The sequence below is a fragment of the Stenella coeruleoalba genome, assembly GCF_951394435.1.
Source record: "Stenella coeruleoalba genome assembly, chromosome: 2".
In the NCBI taxonomy this organism is placed as follows: domain Eukaryota; kingdom Metazoa; phylum Chordata; class Mammalia; order Artiodactyla; family Delphinidae; genus Stenella; species Stenella coeruleoalba.
This window is the reverse complement of record NC_137147.1, coordinates 141891212-141916745: the sequence shown is the minus strand read 5'-3', so window position 1 is coordinate 141916745 and position 25534 is coordinate 141891212. Positions and strand designations below refer to the sequence as shown.

Genomic DNA, 25534 nt, shown 5'->3' with positions numbered 1-25534 from the left:
AGGTTCACTCATAATAAAAGAAATGCAAATTAAAACTACAAGATACCATTTTCACCCATCAGATTAGCAAAGGTCAAAAGTGTTTTTTTTAATTAATTAATTTATTGGCTGCGATGGGTCTTCGTTGCTGTGCCTGGGCTTTCTCTAGTTGCGGTGAGCGGGGGCTACTCTTCATTGCGGTGCACAGGCTTCTCATAGCAGTGGCTTCTCTTGTTGCGGAGCACAGGCTCCAGGCATGTGGGCTTCAGTAGTTGTAGCACGCAGGCTCAGTAGTTGTGGTTCGCGGGCTCTAGAGCACAGGTTTAGTAGTTTTGGCGCACGGGTTCAGTTGCTCCGCAGCATGTGGGATCTTCCCGGACCAGGGCTCGAACCCGTGTCCCCTGCATTGGCAGGCGGATTCTTAACTACTGCGCCACCAGGGAAGTCCCAAAGGTCAAAAGGTTTTGTTTTTGTTTTCTTAATTTTCTTTTTGTTTTTTCTTCTTTTTTGGGGGGGCCACATAGCTTGTCCAATCAAAAGGTTTAATAACACCCTTTGTCGATGAGGGAATGGGGGAAGGCAGTCCTGTCTTGTTGGTGGTCATGCCAAATCAATACACCCTCTTTCAAGGGCAAGCTGGTGATATCTTACGATCAAACCTGCATGTGCCTTTTGAACCAGCAACACCACTTCAAGGACTTTATCCCACAGATATTCTCGTACATGTACACAAAAACGTATGTCTAACGATATTCACTCCAGCCCTGTCTGTAATAGCAAAAGACTGGCAACAGTCCAAATGTCCATCTGTAGGGTGGGAACTAGCTAAATCGGTCTGGGTACATTCACACAATGGAATGCTAGGCAGCTGTTAAAAGGAGACAGTTCAATGTGTACTGCTATAAGACCATCTCCAAAATATGTATGGTACAGAACAGTGTGTGTGACGCGTACACTTATATGCTTTTGCACTGAATGTCCCTGGTAATAGTGGCTATCTCTGGGGAGGGGACCTGGGATCCTGGGACCTGTCAGTGGGAGATTTAATTTTCATTAAATAACCTTCTGTATAGTTTGAATTTGTTTACCCCCTGCCTGTATTACCTCCTGTCTCCCTGATAAAATCCCTTCTATTCACACTATCTCATCTGAAACTCGAAACAAGCCCAAGGGGTAGAGGGGATCACAGCCTTCATTTTAATGGTGACAAAACTAAGTCTTGGAGGGAGTAGGGTATTTTCCCAGGGTCTCACAGCTCGAGCAGAGTTAAAACTGGAACCTAGGGCTTCTGGTGCCAAATCCCACGTTCTTCTCGCTTGCTTGTCTCAGCAGCCACTAGATGGCCGAGAATGCCAGTGGAAGGGACGTGGTCTCCAGCAAGTCCCAGTCAACACGTACACTACTGAGGAGGGGCAGGATGGATGAGAGTGGTGTTCTCTGCCGTTTTGGTGAGGGTTGGAAAGCAGTTTGGGCTAGAAGGGCCCAGAGACCTTGCTTGAGAGACAGTGCAATCCCAGGCAGGGAAGTGCCCATGGGAGCCAGGGTGGTGGAAAGCAGAATGGGTTCTGGCCCAAGCAGGGAGGCAGTGGGTCTTCCTGAATCCTCTAGCTGTGATCCCTGCAGGGTCAGCTCGAGGGTGAGAATTCTAATTTCTCACTAGAGCAAGTGGCCTGTGGATGTAGGCTGGGCCAAGGTCAGGGAGGGAATAGGGCAGCTGTGCACTTGGTGAAGACCCCTTGGCTCACGGGGAAAGCAGGGTATGAGAAAAATCTAAACACAGGAGAAAAGAACTAGCTCAAGGGTGTTGGGAGAGAATTCTGACCATGAGCCTAGAAATCTGCTGTGGCCCAAAGACTTAGAGAAAAAACATAAACCTGCATCACTCCTTCCCTCAGCCCACAGGCAAACCCATCTCTGCCCCAGAGTCTTACCCTCAGTTCCAAGAACTGCCCACATCAGTGCTGGGAGAGGGGACCAGAAGGGGCAGGGTGGTTGGAGAGAAAATCCTGGGCCAGGACCCAGCCTGCTGCCATGGAAAATTTGATGGGAAATGACAAGTGGGGAAGGACAAGCAGGACCCATCTCAGAAACAAGGCCCCCATCCCCATCCACGGCTCCTCCACCTAATATTCTCTGCCTCTAAGACCCTTCCTCCTTCCTCAGTCTCCATAGCTGTTGTCAGCAGGATTCACGCCAGGAGCTGCCCACACTTCCTAACCCCAAAGTTTCTCACTCTTTCCAGGGAAATTGTGCTCCAGGTATCCAAGAGCTAATACCTCCTTTGACATTGCCTTAATTACGTGTGTTGAATGAATGAATGCGGGTGTGGTGCTGTTGCTAGAGCCAACACAAGTGAAATGGAACCACTTTCATTTAAAATTTCTTCTGCTTTGTTAAAATGTGTTTTAAAAAGCTCTGTCCTTGGAAGAATGTCCAAGACAAATTGGTTAGTGGGGGGAAAGAATTCACAAATCAGTGTTTACGAAGCAATTCTATTTTTGGAAAATAGATAAATGATATGCTAGGATGTGCGTGGAAAAAGTCAAGGGTGGTAAAGCTCACGTCATTCGTGGAGGTTTTCTCTGGGAGTGGGGTTACTGTGGGGCTCTTTTTTGTTGCGTTTTTAAATTTCTTGGTTACAGTGAACATTTATTAGTTTGGAAATATAAAACTTAAAAAAATTTAAATGGAAAAAAGCATGTGCCCTTGTACACTTTGTTTTGTAACTCCTGGCTCTAATATAAAAGCAGCTGTGGCATAGAGGAGAGAACTGATTCCAACATATGTGATTTTTAGCAAGTGACATCACATGTCCAGGCCTCAGGTTTCTCATCTGAAAAATGGGTTTCATAATTCCTGCCTACTTCACAACCCCGACCCTGTTAATGTGTCATAAGCTCTCATTAGATAATGGTAACAGCTATCTGTGCTCAGTCTGTAGGTGACTTTTTTCCCTTTAAGTTAGCATGTTTTATCATTTTAAAATGAATTAAAATAAAACAAAATAGCTACTTATAGAATGAAAAGCAACCTCTAGCTAAAAGGAAGGGACCATTCTCTTTCCAAGCCTGAGCCTCAGCCTGCTGCCCGTACCCGCAAAAGGCCACTTGGACCCAGAGATTCAGGAACAGAGGAGAAATGACAGCTGCTCTGAATTTCCTGAGGGCCAAGGAGCCTCCACCCTGAGCCGTTCAGAGATCCACCCAGGGAAAAGGGACACTAGCCGAGGGTCACATGAGGCTGACAGACACGATGGACCCTAGGAGATGGGTAGGGCAGAGGACTGCAGTAATTAAATCCATTAGTGCCATGGTTTTAAAGTGTGAGTGAATGGTGATAACAAAATGATTTCAAGTGGATCTAGACACAGGTTTTTATTCCAGTGGTTATATATTCATTTTTATGGCTACCTTCTATTTAAGGTCAGTGCTGCTGGTTTTCCATTTTACTGCAGTGAGATACTGTTCCTTTTTAGTATGTGTTAAAGTTACAAAAGAGAGAGCTGATTTGAAGAAATGTATTAAGTAAGTGTTGTATAAATGGTTGAGGGATGGCCAAAAATATGACAGGGGTTTGTGAATGCCTGCGATCTGGGAAACTTTGCTCTCATTGATTACTGGTTCCCGTGGAAGAAAAATTATCCCCTATCATTAGAAATTAGTATAAGTATCAGGGAATTGCCTCAGGGTCTAGTGTTTACCATCAGTTCCCAAAATATGAACATAGACCCTGACAGAGTGTGCTTATTAATTGCACATGTGCACAGCCTACACCAAGGCATATGGTCTCCTTCAAATCACTGGGTTGAGTTTATGAATAGCATATTTCTATGTGAACTCTATCTGGGTATGTGTAAAAATACATACCTTGGGCATAATCAAGTTGCTGTTTTAGATATTTCTTTATTCCCCCCCACACACAATGTGCTGGGACATGTGAGCCTGGCTTATTTATAGATGAGGATCACTTTTCAGAGGACTTGGGGGCAAACACTCCCAGAGGCCAGGAACTGGCAGCTCCAGCCTCCTGGGAGAGGCCTGAACTAGATGTTGGGAGATGAGGGAACTCCTCTGTTTGCTGAGAAACTTTGGGGAAGTAACTTCTCTGCTCTGAGCACAGCTGGACCACTCCAACTCTAAGCCAGCCTGCAACAGGAGTTTCTTCAGACCCTGTGGCTTCCCCACTCCAACCACCAAATCATCCACCCCAGGGCTCCGCTGTCAGATACTCTCAGCACTAGCTGTGTGACCTGGGGCAAGTGACTTCTGTCTCTGATCCTCAGTTCCCTCATTTAAGAATTCAGATAACAGTATCTGCCACAGCCATACAGATAGACCTGGAAGGGGGTTCCTTATGTGTTAAGTGAAAAAAAAAGAAGTTGCAATATAATCCCATTTTTGTTTTCTAAAAAAAGGTGATTGAACAAAAAACCCAGTATGTACAATATGATCCAAAATTTGAAAGAGAATATTTATAAACATACAGGGGAAAGGTCCAGAGGACAGACATCAAAACTAACAGAGGCTTTCTATGGGTGATAAGAGGATGAGCCATTTTTGTTTCTTCTTTTTTGTTTATATGAATTTGAAAAATGTATCTAATAGGAATATAAACTAAAAGTAAATAGAGGAAAATATGAAAAATAAGGAACACTTACCTTGAAGGATCATGGGAAGGATTAAGTGAGAAAGTCACAAGTGAAGCCTCTTGTGACTTTTAACGCGGGGAGAGTATTCTGCTCTCTCCCACCCTCTCTGGGGACTGTCCCAGGAGTAGACTCTCAACTGGTTCTCATCCAACAACTCTCTCACAGCGGTGAGAGGCTCCACATTTAAAAGGCATAGAACTTGGGACTTCTCTGGTGGTCCAGTGATTAAGACTCTGTGCTCCCAATGCAGGAGGCACGGGTTCGATCCCTTAGGTCAGGGAACTAAGGTCCCACAAGCCATGCGGCAGGGCCAGAAAAAAAAAAAAAAAAAAGAGGCATAGAACTTAAAATGTCAGCGCTAGGAAGGCTGGGTTAGCATTCCCAAGGTCTCCTCCCTGGAATGCTCATTCCTAGGATGTTAACAGTGTTCCTGCAAGAGGGGCTCTGGGCAAATGAGTCTAGGAAGCATTTGGTTAAACAAGTTAAACAGGTTTCTCAGTACAGGGCTTCTCAGGGCCTTGTCAACTCCAAGAGGGAGATTTATAGGCAGTTTCCTCGTCTTATTTGACTGTGGAGTACTTTTTTTTTTTTTCAAGAATCATCTTTAGGGACTAACGTTCTAAAAAAGAACACACTTTTGGGCTTCCCTGGTGGCGCAGTGGTTGAGGGTCCGCCTGCCAATGCAGGGGACGCGGGTTCGTGCCCCGGTCCGGGAGGATCCCACATGCCGCAGAGCGGCTGGGCCTGTGAGCCATGGCCGCTGAGCCTGCGCGTCCGGAGCCTGTGCTCCGCAACGGGAGAGGCCACAACAGTGAGAGGCCGCGTACCGCCAAAAAAAAAAAATAATAAAAAAAAAAATAAAAAAAAAATAAAAAAGAACACACTTTGGAAACCGTGATCTAATCCAACCCACTGGACCAGTGGGGCTGACTGATCACCAAAGTCAACAGGATCACTTATATCTTGACCTCTCTCACCCTTCTTCCTCACTTACAACTGTTGCAGAGATGTGGCCTGGGGCTTTTCTATCTAGAAGTTTCTCTTACACTCTCACCCCTACCTAGACACAGGCAAAAGTCAGAGGAGATGGGACAACTCAATACACTGAAGACAGGTTAGTTCCAGGGCAGGGAGATCTGGAAACCAGTGTTTCTGAGCCTAAGGAATCCCACCTCTGCTGGGAGAGGAGAGCGTGAGTTGGTAACTACAGCTAGAGAGATGCAGGGAGAGGACGGCAGCGTGGCTGGGAAAGGCCTTTGGAGCCACATTTCCAAAGGTGTAAGACTCCATGTGGTGGCAGCCGAGCCATGAGTCCAGTTCCAAGACAACAGATGCAAATGAGCCTCGTGCTTTCTGGACATGCTGTGTGTACATCTGGGCCTTCCCAGGAGGCCGCAGTAGGGATCAGGCCCTGGGTCTAGCCTCTGCTTCTCTTCTGCCCTAGAAACCCTTCCCTAGGATTGCTCCATTGCCTTTATGGGGAGAGAGGAGGGTGAAACAGGAAGGACCTCCACAACCTGGTTATCAGATGCTGCACCCCACTGAGTGGAACTGAGAGAAGAAGAGAAGTTATGCATCCAAGGTAGAAACTCCAAAGGAACCTGCAAAGGGAAACCCTCTGGGCCCGGAACAAACAACAAACGTTCTGCCAATGGCTCACCGTGTGGCCTTGGTTAAAGCACAGCTCTTCTCTGGCCCTTGGTCTCCTTCTCGATAAGGCAAGTGGTTGGACTACATATGCTCTGAAGGACTCGATAACTGCTCTCTACCCAAGCCCCATAGCTTGGTGGGTGGCTTTCCTCCCAGGGAGCAAAAACTTCTGACACAACTTCTCTTTGGGACCAGAAATGGGCTGAGTGTCAGGTGGTGGTTGGCTCCTAAGTCAGTTTGGACAAACGGAGCCACCCTGACTCTAAGAAGCCCAGTTCCTGAGCACATCCCAGAGCACTCCTTGGCTGCCCCCTGGGACCCACTCTCCTCTTGCCCACAGGACACTCACCGAGGCTCCTCAGGCACTGTCACCTGGTCCTTCTCCCAAGTAATGACAGGTGCTGGCAGCCCTTCGATGTGGCACTGAAACCGAGCGGTCCCATTCTCCTCCACCGTCTGAGACTGCGGGTGCAGGGAGAAACCTGCAAGTGCTGGGGATGAGGACAGTGAGAAAACGCAGGGACGGGAGAGGAACACAAGAAAGGAGGCCACAGCGAGCAGACAGGAAACACACACACACACGGACACAGAGAGACACAGGTGGACAGAAACACATGCAAAAAGAATTCAGACCGACGGAGACACAGTTGGAAAGAGGCAGTCAGAGAATAAGAAGTGGTGATGACTGGTCAGATGCTGCAGGCAGAATGAATTCCAAAGTCCCCCTGCCTTACATCACCATATGGCTGGACTACAGTAAGATGTGCATTTCTTCTGGCCCCAAATTGTTTCATGGTGATCTGTGCCTCCTGAGAACCCCCGAAGAGTGAGTGAGCTGGACAACACAGCTCGGCTCTACACACTCCACCTGCTGTGGGGGTGGGGAGCACCTTTGTGCCCCTGACGTGCTTATAAACCTCCCTGGCAGCCTTCCTGGAGGAGAGCACAAGTCTAGACTCTCAAACTCACAGGGAAGGAAAAGGAGGAGGAACAGAAGAGCAGGGAAGAAGTGAGACTATTGAACAGTGAGGCAGACAATACCAGGAAGGGACCCACTGAGCAGCAAAGGAGGCAGGGAAAGGGGGCGTGGCTCAGAGTCAAACCTTTGTGCAAGTATCTGACTGCAGACCCCACTTCCCACACCCCACGTCTTATAGGCCTCAGCTCGTCCAAGATGTAGCACTTACTGGCAAGCTTGACCACCGCAGCCTGGCTGGCCACCACTCCAACGGGGCTGCGGGCCAGGCAGGAATAGCTGCCCTCAATGACCTCTGAAGCCCCAGGGTCACTGCCGTCGGGAGCTGGCAGCTGGGACAGCCACAGGGAGCCATTGGGTAGCAGGCGAAGGTGGCTGTGCTCGGGCAGGATGCCTCCATCCTTGCTCCATGTGACGCTGAGGGGGTGTCCTGCAGTAGCCGCCCCCAGACCGCAGTCCAGCACCGTGGCTTGCTCCGGGCCCAGGATCACTTGCAGCGGCCCTGCTCCACAGCTCAGCGACACGGTCGTCTTCCGGGGCAACGGCTGCTCCCCTGCGTAGAGGAGGGGTCACCAGGGTCATCAGTGTGTGTCCTCCTACATCCCACAGCCTCCGGAGCCCGAGTCACCCACCCCGGGTCGAGGAGGGCAAAACCTCAGAGAAAGAGGTCTCACGGAGAGACCTGTGTCTGGATCCTGGCTCTGCCTCTGACTAACTGTGATCTTGGGCCAACGGCTGCACTTCGTTCCCAATCCTTACCCCGCTGCTCAGCTTCCTCATCCACAAAATAACACAGTTCTTAGCAAAAAAGTAGAAGCAACCCAAATGCCCGATCACCTGATGAATAGATAAATATATTACTCAGCCATCCAAAGAAATGAAGTACTGATACTTGCTACAACATGAATAAACCTTGAAAACTTTCCTCAAAGTGAAAGAAGTCAGTTACGAAAGGCCACATATTGTATGATCTCATTTCTGTGAAATGTCCAGAGTAGGCAAATCCATAGAGACAGAACGTAGATTAATGGTTGCCAGGGGCTGGGGAGAGGGAAGAGTGAGGAGAGATGGCGAAGGGATTGAAGGTTTCTTTTTTAGGTGATGAAAACGTTCTAGAATTAGATAGTGGTGATGGTTGCACAACCTTGTGAATATACTTAAAACCACTGATTTGTACACTTTAAACGGTGAATTTTGTGGTATGTGAATTGCGTCTCAATTTAAAAAGACATAGTCATTCCTTCCTCAGAGGGCTGTTGTGAGCGCTCAGTGAGATGCTGTGTGGTAAAGGAGTACAGCACAGTGGCTGGCCTGGCACAGGACTGGGGCTCAGTAATGTCATTCCCTCTCCTGGAATCCCACAGATCGTCCTGACCACTATCACCCAAACCACTTCTGCCGCAGTGACTGGGAGGGGTAAGCTCTCCTTCCTGCAGCTGATTCCCCCAAAGCCACGCAGCAAGCCAGTGCAGAACCCAGTCCCTGACCTTCTCCAGATGCCCCAGAAGAGCCTGCAGCTCCAACACTGCCCTGGCCGCAAAGGGAAGAGCAGGAGAACAATGGAGGAAGGGAATGCCATCCCAGGGTCAAGGCAAAAACACACAAATGACAAGTTTATCATTTTAACCAACATCTCAGCAAGGCCCAGTAACCGTTATTCATAGAGAAATAGTTGGTTCTCTTCCAGTTTTATCTTCCAGACGGTTGACCTGCTGCCTTCCTGTCCCATAAAAGCTTAATGGCCCGAGGTGCCCTCTTATCCTCTGGCCTGACACCTTGCTTAAAGGCACAGTGGTGTGTCTGAGAGTGAGCTAGGGACAGAGGTGAGGACACTCATTACAAGGCAGGCCAGGGCTGACAGAGCCCTGTCAGGGGCATGCAGAAAGCACAACGGCTAAGGACTCCGGCGACCCTCAGTTCTAGCCCCGGCTCTGTCACAGTCTAGCTGTGTGGCCTTGGGCCAGTCACTTCCACCTCTGGGCTCTAGTTTACTCCAATGTAGTGGGTGATGTCGAAGATTCTATGATGGTAGGATTATTCAGTGAGCTGGACTCACCTACTCCTGAACAGATACAGAACATCATCTAGACACACACACAAAACTGTAGACACGACCTGCCATACCTAAACACGTGCTCCCCCCGTCTCTGCCACACTCATCAACACCTGGACACACATATATGCCAACACTTAAACCCCTGAAGAGGATCAAGACTGAGGGGAGAAGAGAGGTCCTAACTGGCTGAGATAAGGAGGCCAGGGCAGAAGCCAGGCCTCTGACACCACAGTGGGAAGGACAGACAGACAGGGTCTGAACAGGCCTCTGCCTTTCTTAAAGGCTCCACTGGCACCTCCAGCTACACAGCTGGGCTCAGCATTACTAGTGGGTACAGCGAGGAGAAGGCAGCCCTTGCCCTCACTCAGTTTCCAGTCTAACTGGGGAAACCAAACTGGCATTCGCATCACTGAGGGCCATGTGCTGGGGTGGAAAGAGCATCTGACCTTGGGGCAGAAGGTCAAGGTTCCAGTCTTGCTGCTCCACCTACCATCCACTTTACCTCTCTGGGGCCCAGTTTCCACATCTGTAAAAATGAAGGCGATACTATGGAGCCTGTGAGGATTAAACTAGATGATGTGGGTCAGGTCTCCAGCCCAGAGCCTAACGGGCATCAGTCAAAGAATGGGAGCTCATTCTTTAAAGGCATTTCGTAAACTGGAAAGGGATGTACAAATGCAAATCGCTATTCTTAACATCCAGTCCCTTCTCTATCTGAGGCCCTAGATTCTGATGCAAACACGGTGGGGGGAAGGCCAGCCCGGGCTCTCAGCCCAGTGGCTTCCAATTGCCCCATTCCAGCCGCTGAGCAGTCGGTTTGAGTTTCAGGGGAGAAAAACCCCACATGACACGAATCCCTGAGCCCTCCGGCAGCCTCCCTACCCCCCAAAGCACGTCCGGGGCTTGGAAAATCCCCCGCTGCGCTGAACAAACAATGTGAACAGTTGGGGCCCGAGCAGCTGCTGGGTCTGTCAGCAGCCTGGGCTCCTGCGGGCAGGACGGCGGCCAGAGGGGCCGGGGCTTGCTGGGGAGCCCAGAGGAGGCTCCGATTCCCTTCCTGAATATTCATGGATCAGCAGATGTCTGGCTGCCCCACCTCGGAGGAGCCCAGCACCCAACAAGGCAATGGGGAATGGGAAACCAACAGGGATGTAGATGTGGGGAGAACCCGGGATCCCTGGGGGGGTACAGGGCTGTGCCAGGAGCCCAAGCCGGCCCACGTTGATGGAAACGTATGCAGAGCCTGAGATTGCTCATTTTATAGATGGGGAAACCGAGGCCCCAAAGGGGAGGTTCTCACCCCTCTGGGAGACAGTCTGGGGACATCCTGGGCGTGAACCCAGCATTGAGGAGACAGTTGCTCCCAAATAAGAGGGTTCTCTCTGCCCCAGCACCCAACCCAACTTCTGTGCCCAGGACGTGCATCCTTAGGGGCTCACCTCAGGTGCCACATCCCTCCGTGAAGCTGCCCCTGCCTTCCCCAGAGAAGGGTTTTCCTGGGTCTCACATCATGTAGCCACTTGGAGGTCCCTTAGCCATTCTTCCTCTTGCCTTCTTGCCTAAGGCGGACCATGGGATGTGGCGGGACAAGCCTTGGCCTGGGGTCAGAGTTCTGGGTCCATCATGGGTTGTATGACATTGGGTCCGCTTTCCTCCTTTCAGCCTCGGTTTCTCCAGTCTTAAAATGAAGAGTTGCCACATGTCTCATTTTCACCAAAATTCTCCCAGCGGCAGAGGAGAACGTACTCAGGAGGCTTGCTGACTACCTGAAATGTTTTTATTTTGAAACCTCTGGCACATTTTGCATCCTATTCCATTACACAGCAGTGTTTGTTTTAATGTAAATGTGGTTCCTACACCACCAAATCTTTTTGGAAAAGTGATGCTCTGGGGAGTGGCCCTTGTTTGTCCAGTGGTTTCGTGGCTGTCCCTTTCCTGCCACCACCAGCCCCATCCCCTGTCATGGCGGACCACCAAGGCCCTCCCAGGAGCACTTCTCAGTGCTCCCCCTAAGGACTGGGTGGACATAGCGGACACTTGCTGTTGGCCAGCGTTCTGCCTCGAGGGGAACTCCCTCTCCCACAATCCCTTCTCCTCAGTCTCCTCGGTGGGACCCTGCCAGAGACGTGGAGTTTCTATGCTTAGGAGCCCCAGGGCCATCTCTCAATCTCCTCCTTCTGACATTATTTTACCCATTTACAGGATAAATTAGATTTTATGAGGCCAATTAGAACCCAGACAGAAAGGAGGTTCGCTGCTGAGCCCCAGGGCCAGCTCAGTGCTCTTTCGTGGGACTAGTGCGGGCCTGGCATAAGCCAGGGCTCCATTCTTCAGTGAACTCTCAGGAACTGAGAGTTCCTGGGACTGGGGGATGGGGTGGGGAACAAAGCCGAGATGCCTCCTTCATTAAGCCAACAACTTGCCACAAACATCAATGCCTCGTCATTTTTTAATCTCAGGGCCCACCAGATTTACAACTTGTTTTCGGTCCACACGGGCAATTCTCCACGACGCCATCACCACTCTCCTCTCCTAGGAGACACAAGTCAGTTTCTTCCAGAAACCTCCTTCCCCGCCCCCCACCTTGGCCACCTCCCATACCACACACTAAGCCCCTCCCACAACAGCTGGAAGGAGAACTTGGGACGGTTGCCTGGGACACAGGGAAGGCAGCATTCCCTTCGTCTGTGATCCTCAGGAGACAGGTTCAGCCTCAGCAGACTTGAGAGCAAAGCCACTCAGCTTGACCTGCCTACCTCCTGTTCCTTGTCACCCTGGGTCCCCACCAGACTAAACCACTTCCCGTTCTCTGAAAGCACACTGCTGTTCCATGCGTTGCCTATGCTGCTCCCTCTTCCTTCAGTAGCTGTGCCATCCTGGGGTCTGATTTAGACGCCTCTCCTTTTTTCTGCCCCATAGGACCCTGGGCACCTGGGTCATTGCAATTAGCACTCTAGATTTTTGACTTGCCTTTCTGCCAGCGAGGCAACAAGCCCAAGATTATTGTCCTAGTCAGCACTCTAATTCCCTAGGACCTAAAACACTGTCTGGCACATAGTAGGCACTCAATAAACAGTTCTTGAAAAGATGAGTGGACATGCGGAGACACACTCAAAAAGATAAGACACAGAGCCCCTCATGCTTTGCCAAGCCTCAGTTTCCTTATCTGGAAAAATTATAGGAACTCCCTTCAGGGCTGGGGATGATGTGGATAGTATACGTGGAAACTGCCTAGCACACTATGTGGCACCTATGAGACACGTAACAAAATGCTTAAAAAGCACCAAGACGGGGAATTCCCTGGTGGTCTGGTGGTTAGGACTCCGCGTTTTCACTGCCTTGGGCCCAAGTTCCATCCCTGGTCAGGGAACTAAGGACTAAGATCCCGCAAGCCGCCTGGCGTGGCCAAAAAATAAATTAAAAAAAAAAAAGCAGCACCGAGACAGAACAGCAAACTCACATTGAAAGAAACTCTTCTACTTAAACATTACCAGGACTGGGGAGCTCACGACCTCACCTCTTCTGCTATACGGATGGTCTGATTAAAAGTACCTTCCTTAAACGCAAGAGGGAGGAGATATGGGGATATATGTATATGTATAGCTGATTCACTTTGTTATAAAGCAGAAACTAACACACCATTGTAAAGCAATTATACTCCAACAAAGATGTATAAAAAAAAAATACCTTCCTTGTGTGCCCAACCTTGTCTCTCTATGCTCCATTCATTTGCTAGAGCTCCAAACTAAGTGACACGGTAATGAGCCCCTATGGAACCATCTGGAAGTCTTGGCTCTGCATCAGCTTCCATGCTCAGGTCTGCACCTGAGAGAGAATTTACTGAGCCTCGGCTTCCCGGACCACAGTGACCCCACAGCCCCTCAATTCCAGAGGAATGCCTCAGCCTCAGCAGTGAGGCACTTTTAGCTGGCAGCACAGCCAGCCCCGAGGACAAGGACGTCAGGCCTAGGTCATCCTCTCTCTGGTTTTCTTCTCTCCCCTCAGGTGCCGTCACCCACCTCTGACCAGGCTGGGGCTGGGGTCCTCCCCCATCAGAACCACTCTTTCTCTTCCCTCCCCCCAACCCGGGGAGCTGGGAGCCCCCAGGCCTGCTTGGCAATGACATCTGTTCTGCATCTGGAATTCTGTGTCAAGTCTGGTTTCTGTACCTCAGAAACAGCGGAGGCAGAACAGGATGCGGTGGGTGGGGATGGGTGGAGCAGAGTGGATTCCAGAGCCCAGACCCAAACACACCACCTGAGGGGGGCCAAGCCCAAAGTTGTTGATAACTTCTCAGGTGAGGGGGAGGGGGTGAAGAGAGACTGAACTTGCGTTCATGTGTACCAAATCCCGGGAAAGTACGGCTGCTCCAAGAGCCAGGAGACTGGTTCCAGTCCCAGTTCAGTCCCCATCCATGTAACTCTGGGAAGTCACTCAGTTTTCTCATCTGTAAAATGGGTTCATGCTAAAATTATTTCTAAGTTCCCCTCAGTGCTGACATTCAATGACGCTAATTGTGGGATTACTCAACTTGAAACAATGTACCTTTAGGAGAAAAGAAAGGAAATGCTGATTTACACATAATGTATGATTACTTGGGCCATGAAAATACATACAGGATCAATGAAGGTTTAGATAACTTCTGGATAATTTAGATTCACTATTAAGAGAAACTATTGGGTTGGCCAAAAAATTTGTTCAGGTTTTCCGTAACATTTTTCTTATGGAAAAACCCGTACGAACTTTTTGGCCAAGACAATATATTTGACCTGGTTCCTAACCTCCAAGATGAGGTCAGAGAGGGCCCCAACACCCCAACTAACTGAAGTTGGTCTCTGAGCTTCTGGGCTGAGAAAGGGATGGAGGGGGGAGTTTCCCCGGTGAGGAGAAAGCAGCTCTCTTGTTCTTAGAGCCCTCCTGCTACTGACCTCTGGCATCACCACCCCCCAAATTCTGACTGGGTGGAAGGGAGAACCCCACTTCTTGCATGTGGTGAAAACAGAGCATTTGGCATCCCACCACCACCCCCAGACAGGAGTCCCATTCGCATACATCTCCCCAGTTCCCAAGCCCTGGCCCAAGAGCAGTGTTCGGGGGAGACGGGCAGTCACTATCTTAAATCCAACACCAGCCCTTCATTTTGCCATGTCGAGGCTGCTGAAGTGTCTATTATGTTTTACTTCTCTCTCCCTCACTCCCTACAAACTCAATCTATCCTCACATCCTGCCGATTCTACTTCCTAAATATTCTAGAATCCACTGTAGCCATCCCAATTGCCACTACTCTAGTTGCCAGCAACATCCTCTCTTCTGGACTACTACCACAGCCTCCCAAGAAGCTGCAGCTTCCTGCCTCCATCCTGTCCAATCATTCTCCACATTGGCTGGAGTGAGCTGATGCAAAGCTGATCTTAAAACCCTCCAAGGGCTCATGCAGGCTCTCAGGCCAGAAACCTTGGTGGGGCTTACAAGCCCCTTCATGAGTTGGGTCCAGCCTCCATCTTCAGCCTTCTCTTTTGACACTCTGTGGCCCCTGTCCCATTCCTCTCTAACCTGCCCCACCCTCCTGCCTTGTGCTCTAAACTCCAGCCAGATTTAGCTTCATTCAGTGGTCTAAACGAAGTCACCCCTGAGCGTTTGCACATGCTGTTCTCTCTGAAAAACTCACCCCATCATCACTCTCCTGCAGGGCCAACTGACCCTCTGCACTGAGCTCTATTATTTACCGCTTCCTGGAGGAAGCCTTTCCTGACCTTTCTAGACTACCTGTCAGTCTCCTCCTTATTTACTATATTTCAGGCACCAGTCACGGGCTAGCCGAAAAGGGTACTCAGTAAATATTTGTTGAATGAATGAATAAATGGCCTCCGTCCAGATCGGGGAGGCTAGTCAGAACTCTATAGGAGTGTCCCCAAGCCTGACGAGCTTTGCACACTCAAAGGATTTAGGACGGAGGGCGAGCAGAGTAGTTGCTTCAGCCATGCACACTGCTGCCAAGGGAGCCCCAGCTCGGGCCCTGCCCCTGCCTTGTGCACTCGGGAACCCCAGAGAGGAAACTGAGACCCTCGTAGGGAGGCCCCACCGATACTCCATAATGCCCGAGTGAGTGCAGTTCCCAGTCCTGATTCCGCTTTGCTAGATGACCCCGAGCCCGGTCCGGAGCTCTCAGAAGAGCAGAAGAGGGTGGGCCCAACTATTCGTTAATCCCCTGGCCTCCAGGAGGACAGACGCCTCTCTGGCACTTCCCCTCCCCCTCCACCTGACAACCGCGGGCCCCCCACTTCCCTAGCCTAGCCGCCGGGACCCCGCCCCCGGGCGGCCTCCTGCCGGGTCCGCAGTCAGGTCTGAAAAGGGGCGTGTCTTTGTAGGCAGAGAGGGGGTCCGAGTAGTTCCCGAGACTTTCCCACCCGCTGTTTGGGCTTCCTGGAGATGGGCCGGGGCGGGCCAGGCGGAGGCTCCTTCCCCCCTCCGCCGTCCCTGCCTCCTTCCCACGTGGCCTGGCTGAGTCTCTCTAGAAAGCCACAGCAGCTGGAGAGAAATCCCCCTCCCCACCCCCACCATCAAGTCCCTCCCCGACTGGCTCCGGACACATCCTCAGCTCCCCCCTCGGCTGGGAAGGCGAGAACTAGGCGAACAAAGCGGGCAGCCCATCCCCCTCCCCAGCCCTACCAACCACCTAGCCCACGGGCCGCCCCGAAACGCACACAGGACCGAAAGGGAGAGGGCTGGGGGTGGAAGAAGGCTCCCTAGGCAGAGACGCTTGGGACTCCGTCACCCCATCCCCAGTCCTCTCTCCAGCGAGGGCAACTCTGACTTTAACCCACCCTCACCTCGCACTGAGGTGGGGGGTTGGAGGAGGCCTTGCTGACCCCGTCCACGCTTCTCAGATCTGCCCCTGGGGGTGGGGCAGGAGTGACACGCGTCCCATCCTGAGAGCGGGTGTCGGACATGTCCACGAAAGCAACTGGTTTCCTGCGCCCTCCCCCAGCCCACTCCCGGCCTCGGGTTCGGAGGGGGCAACACTCCCGCGCTCCCCACCCCCTCCGCCCAGCCCCACCCAGCTTCAGGGACCACACCCACCGGACAAAGTTGAGTATTTTATCACCACTATTACCAGTCAATTCGCAATCTCATGCTTCTGTCCCCCCACCAAGGGCATGGACACTCTCCGAAAGCCAAGGCCAAATATTAGCTCAGCCCCATAAACACAATTACACACGCTCTCGACACACAAATGGAGGTGCAGACACCCCCCCACACACACCCCCCTTTACACTCCCAACCCGGAGACACGCGCGGTAAAGGCAGAGCCCGCCCCGCACAAACCACCGGCACCTCAGCTACGGCCCGCGATGCCACGCCGCGACCGGCCACGCGCTGCGGACACGTACGCCCCACAGAAGCCCCCTCCCCACTCTCTGCACGCGGTCGCGCGCGCGCGCGCGCGCGCACACACACACACACACACACACACACTCACACTCATTCCGGACTCCGCAGACCAAGGACACACACCCCCTGCGGACAAGTACGCGCCGCAAACGTCCCCGGCCGCGGCTCGCAGACCCCAGAGCGCACGCATCGCGGGCACAAGGACGCGCAGCCCGCCCCCCCCCCCCCCCCCCCGCCTCCCCCGGCCCCAGCGCTCGCTCGGGACTCGGGACGCGCCGGCCCCACAGCCGGCGCAGCCCCGGGTGCCGACGCACAGTCACCCCGGAGCCGCTCCCGCCACTGCCTCAGCGCCCGCCCTTACCGCGCGCGGCCAGCAGGCAGAAGGTCAGCGCGAAAAGCCTGCCGCCGCAGCCAGCGTCCCCCCGCGCCATGGGGCCGGGCTCGGGCTGCCGCCGCCGCCGCCTCCTCCTCCTCCCCGCGCCTCAGCCGCCGCTGCCGGGGGAGGGCGCGCCGGGCTTCAGTGGCCCGGGGAGGCGCGGCGCCGCGGGCGGGGGCGCGGCCTCGGGGGCCCCGGCCCGAGCGGGGGCCGGCGCGGGGGCCCGGGCTGCCGCCGGCTCGCCCGCCCCTGCATCGCCATCTTGGGCGAGCAGCCCGGACGGGGGCGCCCAGCGGGCGCGGCCGGTCGGGCCCCGCAGGGGACTCCGGCCCGCGCGCTGTGACCTGCGCCGCGCAGGGTCTCAGCTCTGCTGGGGTCTGCGCCCCTCTGCCTCGCCCTCTCCGGATCGCCATGGGCCCCCCCATTTGGGCAGCTTGTTTCTGGGTCTGTCTCTTCGTCTCTCTGTCTCGGGGTCTCTTTCTGCCTCGGTGTCTCTATTTCTTTTCTCTGCCGCTGCCTCAGGGTCTCCAACATCTCGGTTCCAGGCTCACTGGAGGCAGATTCAAGGCCTGGGTTTCTGTCCGATGACCCCATCTTGCCACTTGAGCCAGTCCATTCCAGCCCAGGTCCTGGCCTGAATCCTCATTAGCTTCTCCACCTGCAGACCCGCTGAGGACATGGCGGTTCCCTCCTCATCCCCATTTACCTCGCCGTTCCAAGCTGATGGCTTCTCTGGACCTGCTTCTTTTGCTCTTGGAATAACCAACCGCAGCAGGGCATTTACTCTACCCCAAGCACTGCCACACTCAGACTTCTCTGCAACCCTGGGAGAGACAAGGAAGGTTTGATTACTCCCATCTTTACATGCAGGGAAACTGAGGCTGGAGGAGGTGAAGTGACTTGCTTAAGGACCCAAGGCTAGGGAGCAGCAGATGCAGGACCTGAACCCTGATTTTCTGACTCCAGAAGGTCATTTCCCACTCATTTTTCAACTGTGCTTTCTCTGTCCTAACCAGACTGGTTGTCTCAGTATCCCACAAACAGTTCTTTTTCTAAAGCCAGGGGTTCAATGATCAGGCAAAGTGTAGGGAGAAGAGTACAGATTGAATAACCTATTTAATGTCCTTTCCAAGACCAAGACGCCATGGTTCTTCATCCCCTCTATCTCCAGTGTTCCCATGGCTTAGAGCCATTTTGTCTCTGTACCCAGAAGGTACTTTACCCATCTGTTGCTAGCTAACCCTCAATAATGACCAGCACTTTGCGGGTCTAAAGGGATCTGGTATTTATTCATTCATTGCCAGGCCCATCAGCAGCATTTGACTTAGCCCATCACTCCTACTTGTTTCTCTTAGTGGTCTCATCTGGTCATCAAGGTTTTAAATTACATCTTTATGCTGAAGATGCCTACGTTTATATCTCAGCCTGGACCATCTCCCCTGAACTCCAGACTTGTGTATCCATCTACCTGCTCAACATTTCCATTGGCTAATAGGCATCTCAAATTTAACCTGTCCAGGGAATTCCCTGGTGGTCCAGAGGTTAGGACTCCGTGCTTTCACTGCCAGGGAACTAAGATCCCTGCAAGCCGCTCAGCTTGGCCAAAAAATTTTAAAAAACAAAAACAAATTTAACAGGTCCCAAACTGAGCTCTGATCCTCCCTATTAAACCTGCTTCTCTACAGTCTCCCCCATCTCAGATCGTAGCAGCTCCATCCTCCCTGATGCTCAGGTCAGAATCATTGGAGCCATTCTTAACTCTTCACTTTCACATCCTTCACACTTCACCTTCCTGTTACCACCTTGATCCAAGCACCATCACCTCTCACCTGGATTGTCATAATAGGCCCCTCACTTGTTTATATCATTCTCCCACTTCAGTCTTTTCTCAATATAGCATCGAGTGATCCTATTAAAATGGGAACGAGATCATGCCACTTCTCTGCTAAAAACCCACCAGTGCCTCTTAGCTCTGAGCAAAAGCTAACGTCCTTCTTATGACCGGAAAGCCTATGTGATCTGGAGGGCTGTTTTACCTCTCTGACCTCACCTTCTACGCCATCCCCTTTGCTCACTGCCTCTCCAGCCACACCAGTCTCCTTGCTGTAACTTGATAGCAGTCGGTCCCCTCCCTCCAGCCTCTAGACCTTTGCCCAGCTAGTGCAGGTCTGGAGCTCTGTCCTCCACCCCTCATATCCTCACAACTCCCCCCATCCCCCACCGCCATATCTCAACTTTTTTTTTGTGGTTTTTTTTGGGTGTTCATTGCTGCGCAGGGGCTTTCACTAGTTGCGGTGAGTGGTGGCTACTCTTCATTGTGGTGCAAGGGCTTCTCATTGCAGAGCACGGGCTCTAGGCATGCGGGCTTCAGTAGTTGTGGCTCGCGGGCTCAGTAGTTGTGACACACGGGCTTAGTTGCCCTGCAGCATGTGGGATCTTCCCGGACCAGGGCTCGAACCCAGGTCTCCTGGGTTCTTAACCACTGCGCCACCAGGGAAGTCTCTAACAGTCTTTAGTCCCGTCTTCCTAACATGCTCTACGTTTTACTTATTTTATTTGTAGTCTGCCCTCCCAACCAGAAAGTGGGCTTTGTAAGGACAGGGATTTTTTTTTTTTTTGCGGGCCTCTCACTGCTGTGGCCTCTCCTGTTGTGGAGCACAGGCTTCGGACGCGCAGGCTCAACGGCCATGGCCCATGGGCCCAGCCGCTCCGCGGCATGTGGGATCTTCCCAGACTGGGGCACAAACCCGTGTCCCCTGCATCGGCAGGCGGACTCTCAACCACTGCGCCACCAGGGAAGCCCAAGGACAGGGATTTTTTGTGTGCTGGGTTCACTGCTGAATTCTAAGCATCTTGACCAGTATCTGACACTGTGTAGGTGCCAGGGGGCCAGCATAAAAGATACAAGTCACTGCTCACAGGGACAGTTGTGTCCTAAGTGGCATGAGATGGCAGGGAGAATGGGAGCAAGAGAAGGAAGGACTAACCGTGTGTGGTAGGGGACTGTTGAGGGAAAAGTCTTTACAGAATTGTTGATTGTTTTAGATGTTTGACCTAGGTCTTGACAATTTAAGGAGAGAAGCACTGATGGTGGGGGAAGAAACACCCTCTGCAGAGGCCCTGTGTGTGGCATGAGGGCACAGGACATGGCAGAGCCAATAATTAACTGCATTGATATTCACAGGTCACCTGTTATGGGTCAGGCCCTGGGCACTGGGAGCAGGGCGGTGAACAAGATGGTTCTTGCCTGCATGGTGCTTAGTCTGAGAAGTGAGCCTACTTAGCCTGTAGATAAGTAGACAGGCAACTATAATACTGTGTGATACAGGCTGGGACGGGGTGCAGGGAGGAAGGGCACCCAGGCCAAACTTGGGGAAGGCAGAGAAAGCTTCTGGAGGAAACAAATACCTGAACCAGTATAAGCAGAATGTAGGAGGTGTGAACTGGGCAGGAGGGCAGGGGTGGGAGATGAAGCCAAACAGGGAGACCGGGGCTGGGTGAGCAGTCCCTTGCATGTTGCCTAGAAAGCAGTTGATCAATCGAATGGATAAATGAACAAACAATCTGTCACCACATAAAGAGTGTCACTAATTCCATAAGCCACACACACAAATCCAATTAATTTCTCTGCATTCATATCTTAGCACACAGGCTATGGGCGGGGAGCAGGTGTGAGGTATGACAGGCTCAGGCCAGCCAAACCCAGTGTAAGGAATAGGAGCCATGGTTCTCGTCCTTCCTCTGTTACACACTTGCTCTGGGACCTTGGACAACTTCCTTCCTCTCCCTGAGCCTCAGCTGCATCACTGAGAAAAATAAGAGGGCTGGGGGATGATGCACATTTCCAACCAGGAGTTCCAAAGAGTTCACACCATTAAAAGTGGATATGGCACTGGTCTTAATTTCTTTCTTTTTAAATCAATCACTAGGGCTTCCCTGGTGGCACAATGGTTAAGAATCCATCTGCCAATGCAGGGGACATGGGTTCGAACCCTGGTCCGGGAAGATCCCACATGCCGTGAAGCAACTAAGCCCGTGTGCCGCAACTACTGAAGCCCACGCACCTAGAGCCCGTGCTCCACAACAAGAGAAGCCACCACAATGAGAAGCCCAAGCACCGCAATGAAGAGTAGCCCCCACTCTCCACAACTAGAGAAAGCCCACGCGCAGCAACGAAGACCCAACGCAGCCAAAAACAAATAAAGTAAACAAATATATTAAAAATAAATAAATAAAGTATTCTATTATTTTCCCCTTTCAAATGGAACACCTCCAGGTGCATGTGTGGTGCGGGGGGGTTCATGGGTGGAGGGCCGATGGACACTGTCACGGTTTGTACCATTAAACAGCTTAAATTTTTTTCAGTCTTAGTTATTTATAGGTTGTTTAATTAATAGCCACGTTGGACCACGAGATCTATGACAGGAAGCATGAGGAGTACTGATGGCTAAACTACAAAACTCTAATGCTGAGGAAAGAATGATAATTTTGCAAATTTACCTGTGGTTGATCATCATCAGAAAAGAATGTTATAGTCTTCTAATCAAAAGCCATTAGTGAGGGACCTCCCTGGTGGAACAGTGGATAGGGTTCCGGGCTCCCCATGCAGGGGGCCTGGGTTTCGATCCCTGGTCAGGGAACTAGATCCCACATGCCTGCTGCAGCTAAGAGTTCACATGCTGCAACTAAAGAGCCCGCCTGCCGCAACTAAGACCTGGTGCATCCAAATAAATAAATATTAAAAACAACAACAACAACAAAGTCATTAGTGACTTATATGTCAAAAGCCAGTGTTTAAAAAAATAAAGTCTAATGATAATTCAATCTAATCTGGCTTTTTATTTACCAGAAAGTCAGACCGATTGTATCTGTAATATGTTATTTGTTGACAAGTACCTCCCAATAGATAGGTGGTCCCCAACCTTTTTGGCACCACGGACCGGTTTCACAGAAGAAAATTTGTCCATGGACGAATTTGAGCGATGGGGAGCGATGGGGAGCAGCAATTGAAGCTTCGCTGGCTTGCCAGCTGCTCACCTCCTGCTGTGCAGCCCGGTTCCTAACAGTCCACGGCCCGGGGGTTTGGGACCCCTGCAATAGATCCTAAAATCTTATATTTCACATTTCAGAAATAAAACTCAAAATTTTTAGGTTTTTTTTTTCACTTTAGCACAAAATACAATCATAAAATGAAAGCAATTTTTGTCTATTTTTTATCCTACAACATAGGATGAAATTTCAACTTGCATTTGGTCCCCATTTAGTTTTGTTTGCTGACTAAAATCAGCACCCATCACTTCTTAAATAGGGTAGAGTGTTTTTTAACTCAGTTTAATTAAATGTTAAAATTGTCCTCAATTAACAATATACTGTGATAATTTTTTTTCTTAAAATAACTTCTTTGAGATAGTCTAATAGAGAGGTAACATCTTGGGAACAGGTCAACATAGGGGTCTAGAAACTGGGAAAAGGCTAGAAGACTGCTGTTTTTATTAGTTTGACCAGGTGGATGGGACGTTATCAAATAAAGAGAACAGAGGGAAGAACCAGACAGAGGAGAGGGGAGACAATTTGCTCTTTTAACATCTTGAGTGTGACGTGTCTGCCTGGCCTGGCAACCAAGTGAAAAATGTTAAAACCCTAGAAATGCCATTTTGATCTGAACAGAGAGATCAGAACCAGAGAAATTATTTAGTGAGTTGGTACTTCTATCAGAGCATCTGACACACTTTATTATAATACACTTCATTAAATTGTCTGGCTCTACTGTCCTACAGTAAGTTCCTTGTGGCAGGAACCACGTGTATCTTGCTTACTCTTGTTTTCCTGGGATCCAGCACAGCGCACAGCATATAGTAAGAGCCCGGTGAATGTTTTTTAAATGAATGTTTTTTTTTAAAAAGTTACTCTTTTATCATATACTATGCAAAAATGGTGAGTGTTTTAAATCACTAAGGGAGTTCTCAAATAGCATATTACTGTGAAAGGGGTTTGAGCATCAAATAGTGTTGGCAAGCGTTTGTCTGAGTAATCTCTAAGACCTCAGTAGACGCTATGACCCTAAATCAAGAATTTATGAACCACTCGCTCTGTAGGATGAGCTGTGGGGATCTGTGGCATTCACATCATTCTTGAACAGATATCAGAATCTACCACTGTAGTGATTTTAAAGTACAGCGCCCTCATCCCTCGGTATCTGTGGGGTATCAGTTCCAGGACCCCCCGGGATACCAAAATCTGTGGATGCTCAAGTCTCATATAAAATGGCATAGTATTTGCAAATAAAGTACATACAACCTCCCCATACACTTTAAAATATTTCTAGATTACTTATAATACCTAATACAATGTAAATGCTATATAAATTGTTTTGTTTTGTTTTGTTTTTTTTGGCCGCGCAGCTTGCAGGATCTTAGTTCCCTGACCAGGAATTGAACCTGTACCCTTGGCAGTGAAAGCACAAGAGTCCTAACCACTGGACCACCAGGGATTACCCTAAAAATAGTTTTAAGTAAAATGTAAACGCTATGTAAATAGTTGCTAATGCATGCCAAATTGAAGTTTTGCTTTTTGGAACTTTCTGGATTTTTTTTTTTTTTTTTAATTTTCATCCGTGGTTGGTTGAATCTGCAGATACGGAGCCCACAGATACGGAGGGTGCACAGGTTCTTTGACATTCCTCCCTTCAAGTAGAGTCTATTTCCCTTCCCTTTGGACAGAGGCTGGCATAAGTGACTCATTTCTAAAGGACTGAATGTCATGGAGGTGGGACTGCATGGCTTCTGAGGTATGTCGTAAAAGAAGCCGCACCTCCCACCTGGCTTTCTCTGGGAGACACATGCCTCTGGATCCCTGAGCCACCACGTAAGAAGTCTGGCCACTTTAACACTGCCATGCTGGAGAGAAGGGACCATGTGGGGAGACCCCGTGGAGATAGAGGTGGTGCAGGAGCCCCAGCTGTTCCAGCCCAGGAGCCAAATGTGTGAGGAAACCTTCCCAGTGCACAGCCCCAGCCCCTGTCTGACTGCAACCACGTAGGAGACCCTGACACCAGTTAACCCCCAGCACTGTGAGCAACAGTAATAATAAGGCATGGCTTTGTTGTTGTTTTACACCACTAAGTTTGGGGGTGTTTGTTTTTTATTGCTAGATAACCAGAACAGCTGCTAGAGTCTTTACTGGGTTGGGTTCACTATTGGAACCACTTGCTGCCTCTTTCATTCACCACCCCCCTCTTTTTTTTTTAATGAATGTATTTGTTATGTTTCTCTAGCTTTTATTTATTGCCTTTTCCTGGTCATTCATCCCCCTTTGAGGAAGATACAAAAGGTAGATATGTTTAGAATATTTTCACCCTTCATATTCAAAACCATCTCCCACACTATACTGCTGTTCAAATCCTCTGAGCCAGGGGGATGGGTCTTTTCTCACCCTGAGATGACTTTTCACCCCTTTCTTAACAACAAATGCTAATGGTTTTGTGGAATTATTGGATATTTAAATTTTCTTCTTTGTGCTTTTTTTTTTTTTTCCCCAAATTGTCTACATTGAGGGAATTCCCTGGCGGTCCAGTGGTTAGGACTCCGTGCTTTCACTGCCAAGGGTGCAGGTTCAATCCCTGGTGAGGGAACAAAGATCCCGCAAGCCATGTAGCATGGCCAAAAAAAAAAAAAAAAAAAAAAAAAGACAAAACAAAACAACAACAACAACAAAAAAAACCCAAAACCCTTCCTCATACCAAAACAGAATGGTAATGGAAGAGAGGCTCTGGAAGGGTATATAAAGGAAAGAATATAAAGTACAAAAAAAAATTGTCTACATTGAATACATATTATTATTATTTATTTTTTTTTCGGTACGCGGGCCTCTCACTGTTGTGGCCTCTCCCGTTGCGGAACAGAGGCTCCGGACGCGCAGGCTCAGCGGCCATGGCTCACGGGCCCAGCCGCTCCGCGGCACGTAGGATCTTCCCGCACCAGGGCACGAACCCGTGTCCCCTGCATCGGCAGGCAGACTCTCAACCACTGCGCCACCAGGGAAGCCCGAACACATATTATTTTTGTAAACAGAAATAAGTAAATGTAACTTAGGAAAAAAATACATAAAAATTTCAGTTAAGGATGATGAAAAAGTTCTGGAAATAAACAGTGGTGATGGTTGCACAACAATGTGAATGCACTGAACTGTACACCTAAAAATGGCTGAAATGGTAAATTTTATGTTATGTATATTTTACCACAATAGAAAAATATATACAATCGTTAAAACTCTACTTGAGTCTCAGCTCCTTCAAGGTTGCCTTCCAGTCCTCACCAATCCGGTTGTACCACTCAATAGGCACTGGATTATTTCTGCCTTGTACAGTGGTTTCTTCATTTACATGATTCATTTGTCTCAGTCGTGTGTCTCAAATGACACTGGAAGCTCCTTGAGGGCAGAAACTGGAATTACACAGAG

The 25534-nt window shown here is 50.2% G+C and overlaps 1 protein-coding gene across 1 annotated transcript in view; it reads right to left on the bottom strand.

Moving 5' to 3' along the window:
• IGDCC4 (immunoglobulin superfamily DCC subclass member 4) overlaps positions 1 to 17233 on the bottom strand; it is a 37379-nt gene extending 20146 nt beyond the window's left edge. The window contains exons 1-3 of the mRNA XM_079912778.1: positions 17063 to 17233; positions 7465 to 7806; positions 6627 to 6768 (exon numbers count right to left, since the gene is read on the bottom strand). Of these exons, the coding sequence (XP_079768904.1) occupies positions 6627 to 6768; positions 7465 to 7806; positions 17063 to 17132 (554 nt within the window). The 5' untranslated portion in view covers positions 17133 to 17233. The remainder of the gene's footprint in view (positions 1 to 6626; positions 6769 to 7464; positions 7807 to 17062) is intronic.
• Positions 17234 to 25534: the final 8301 nt, after the last annotated feature.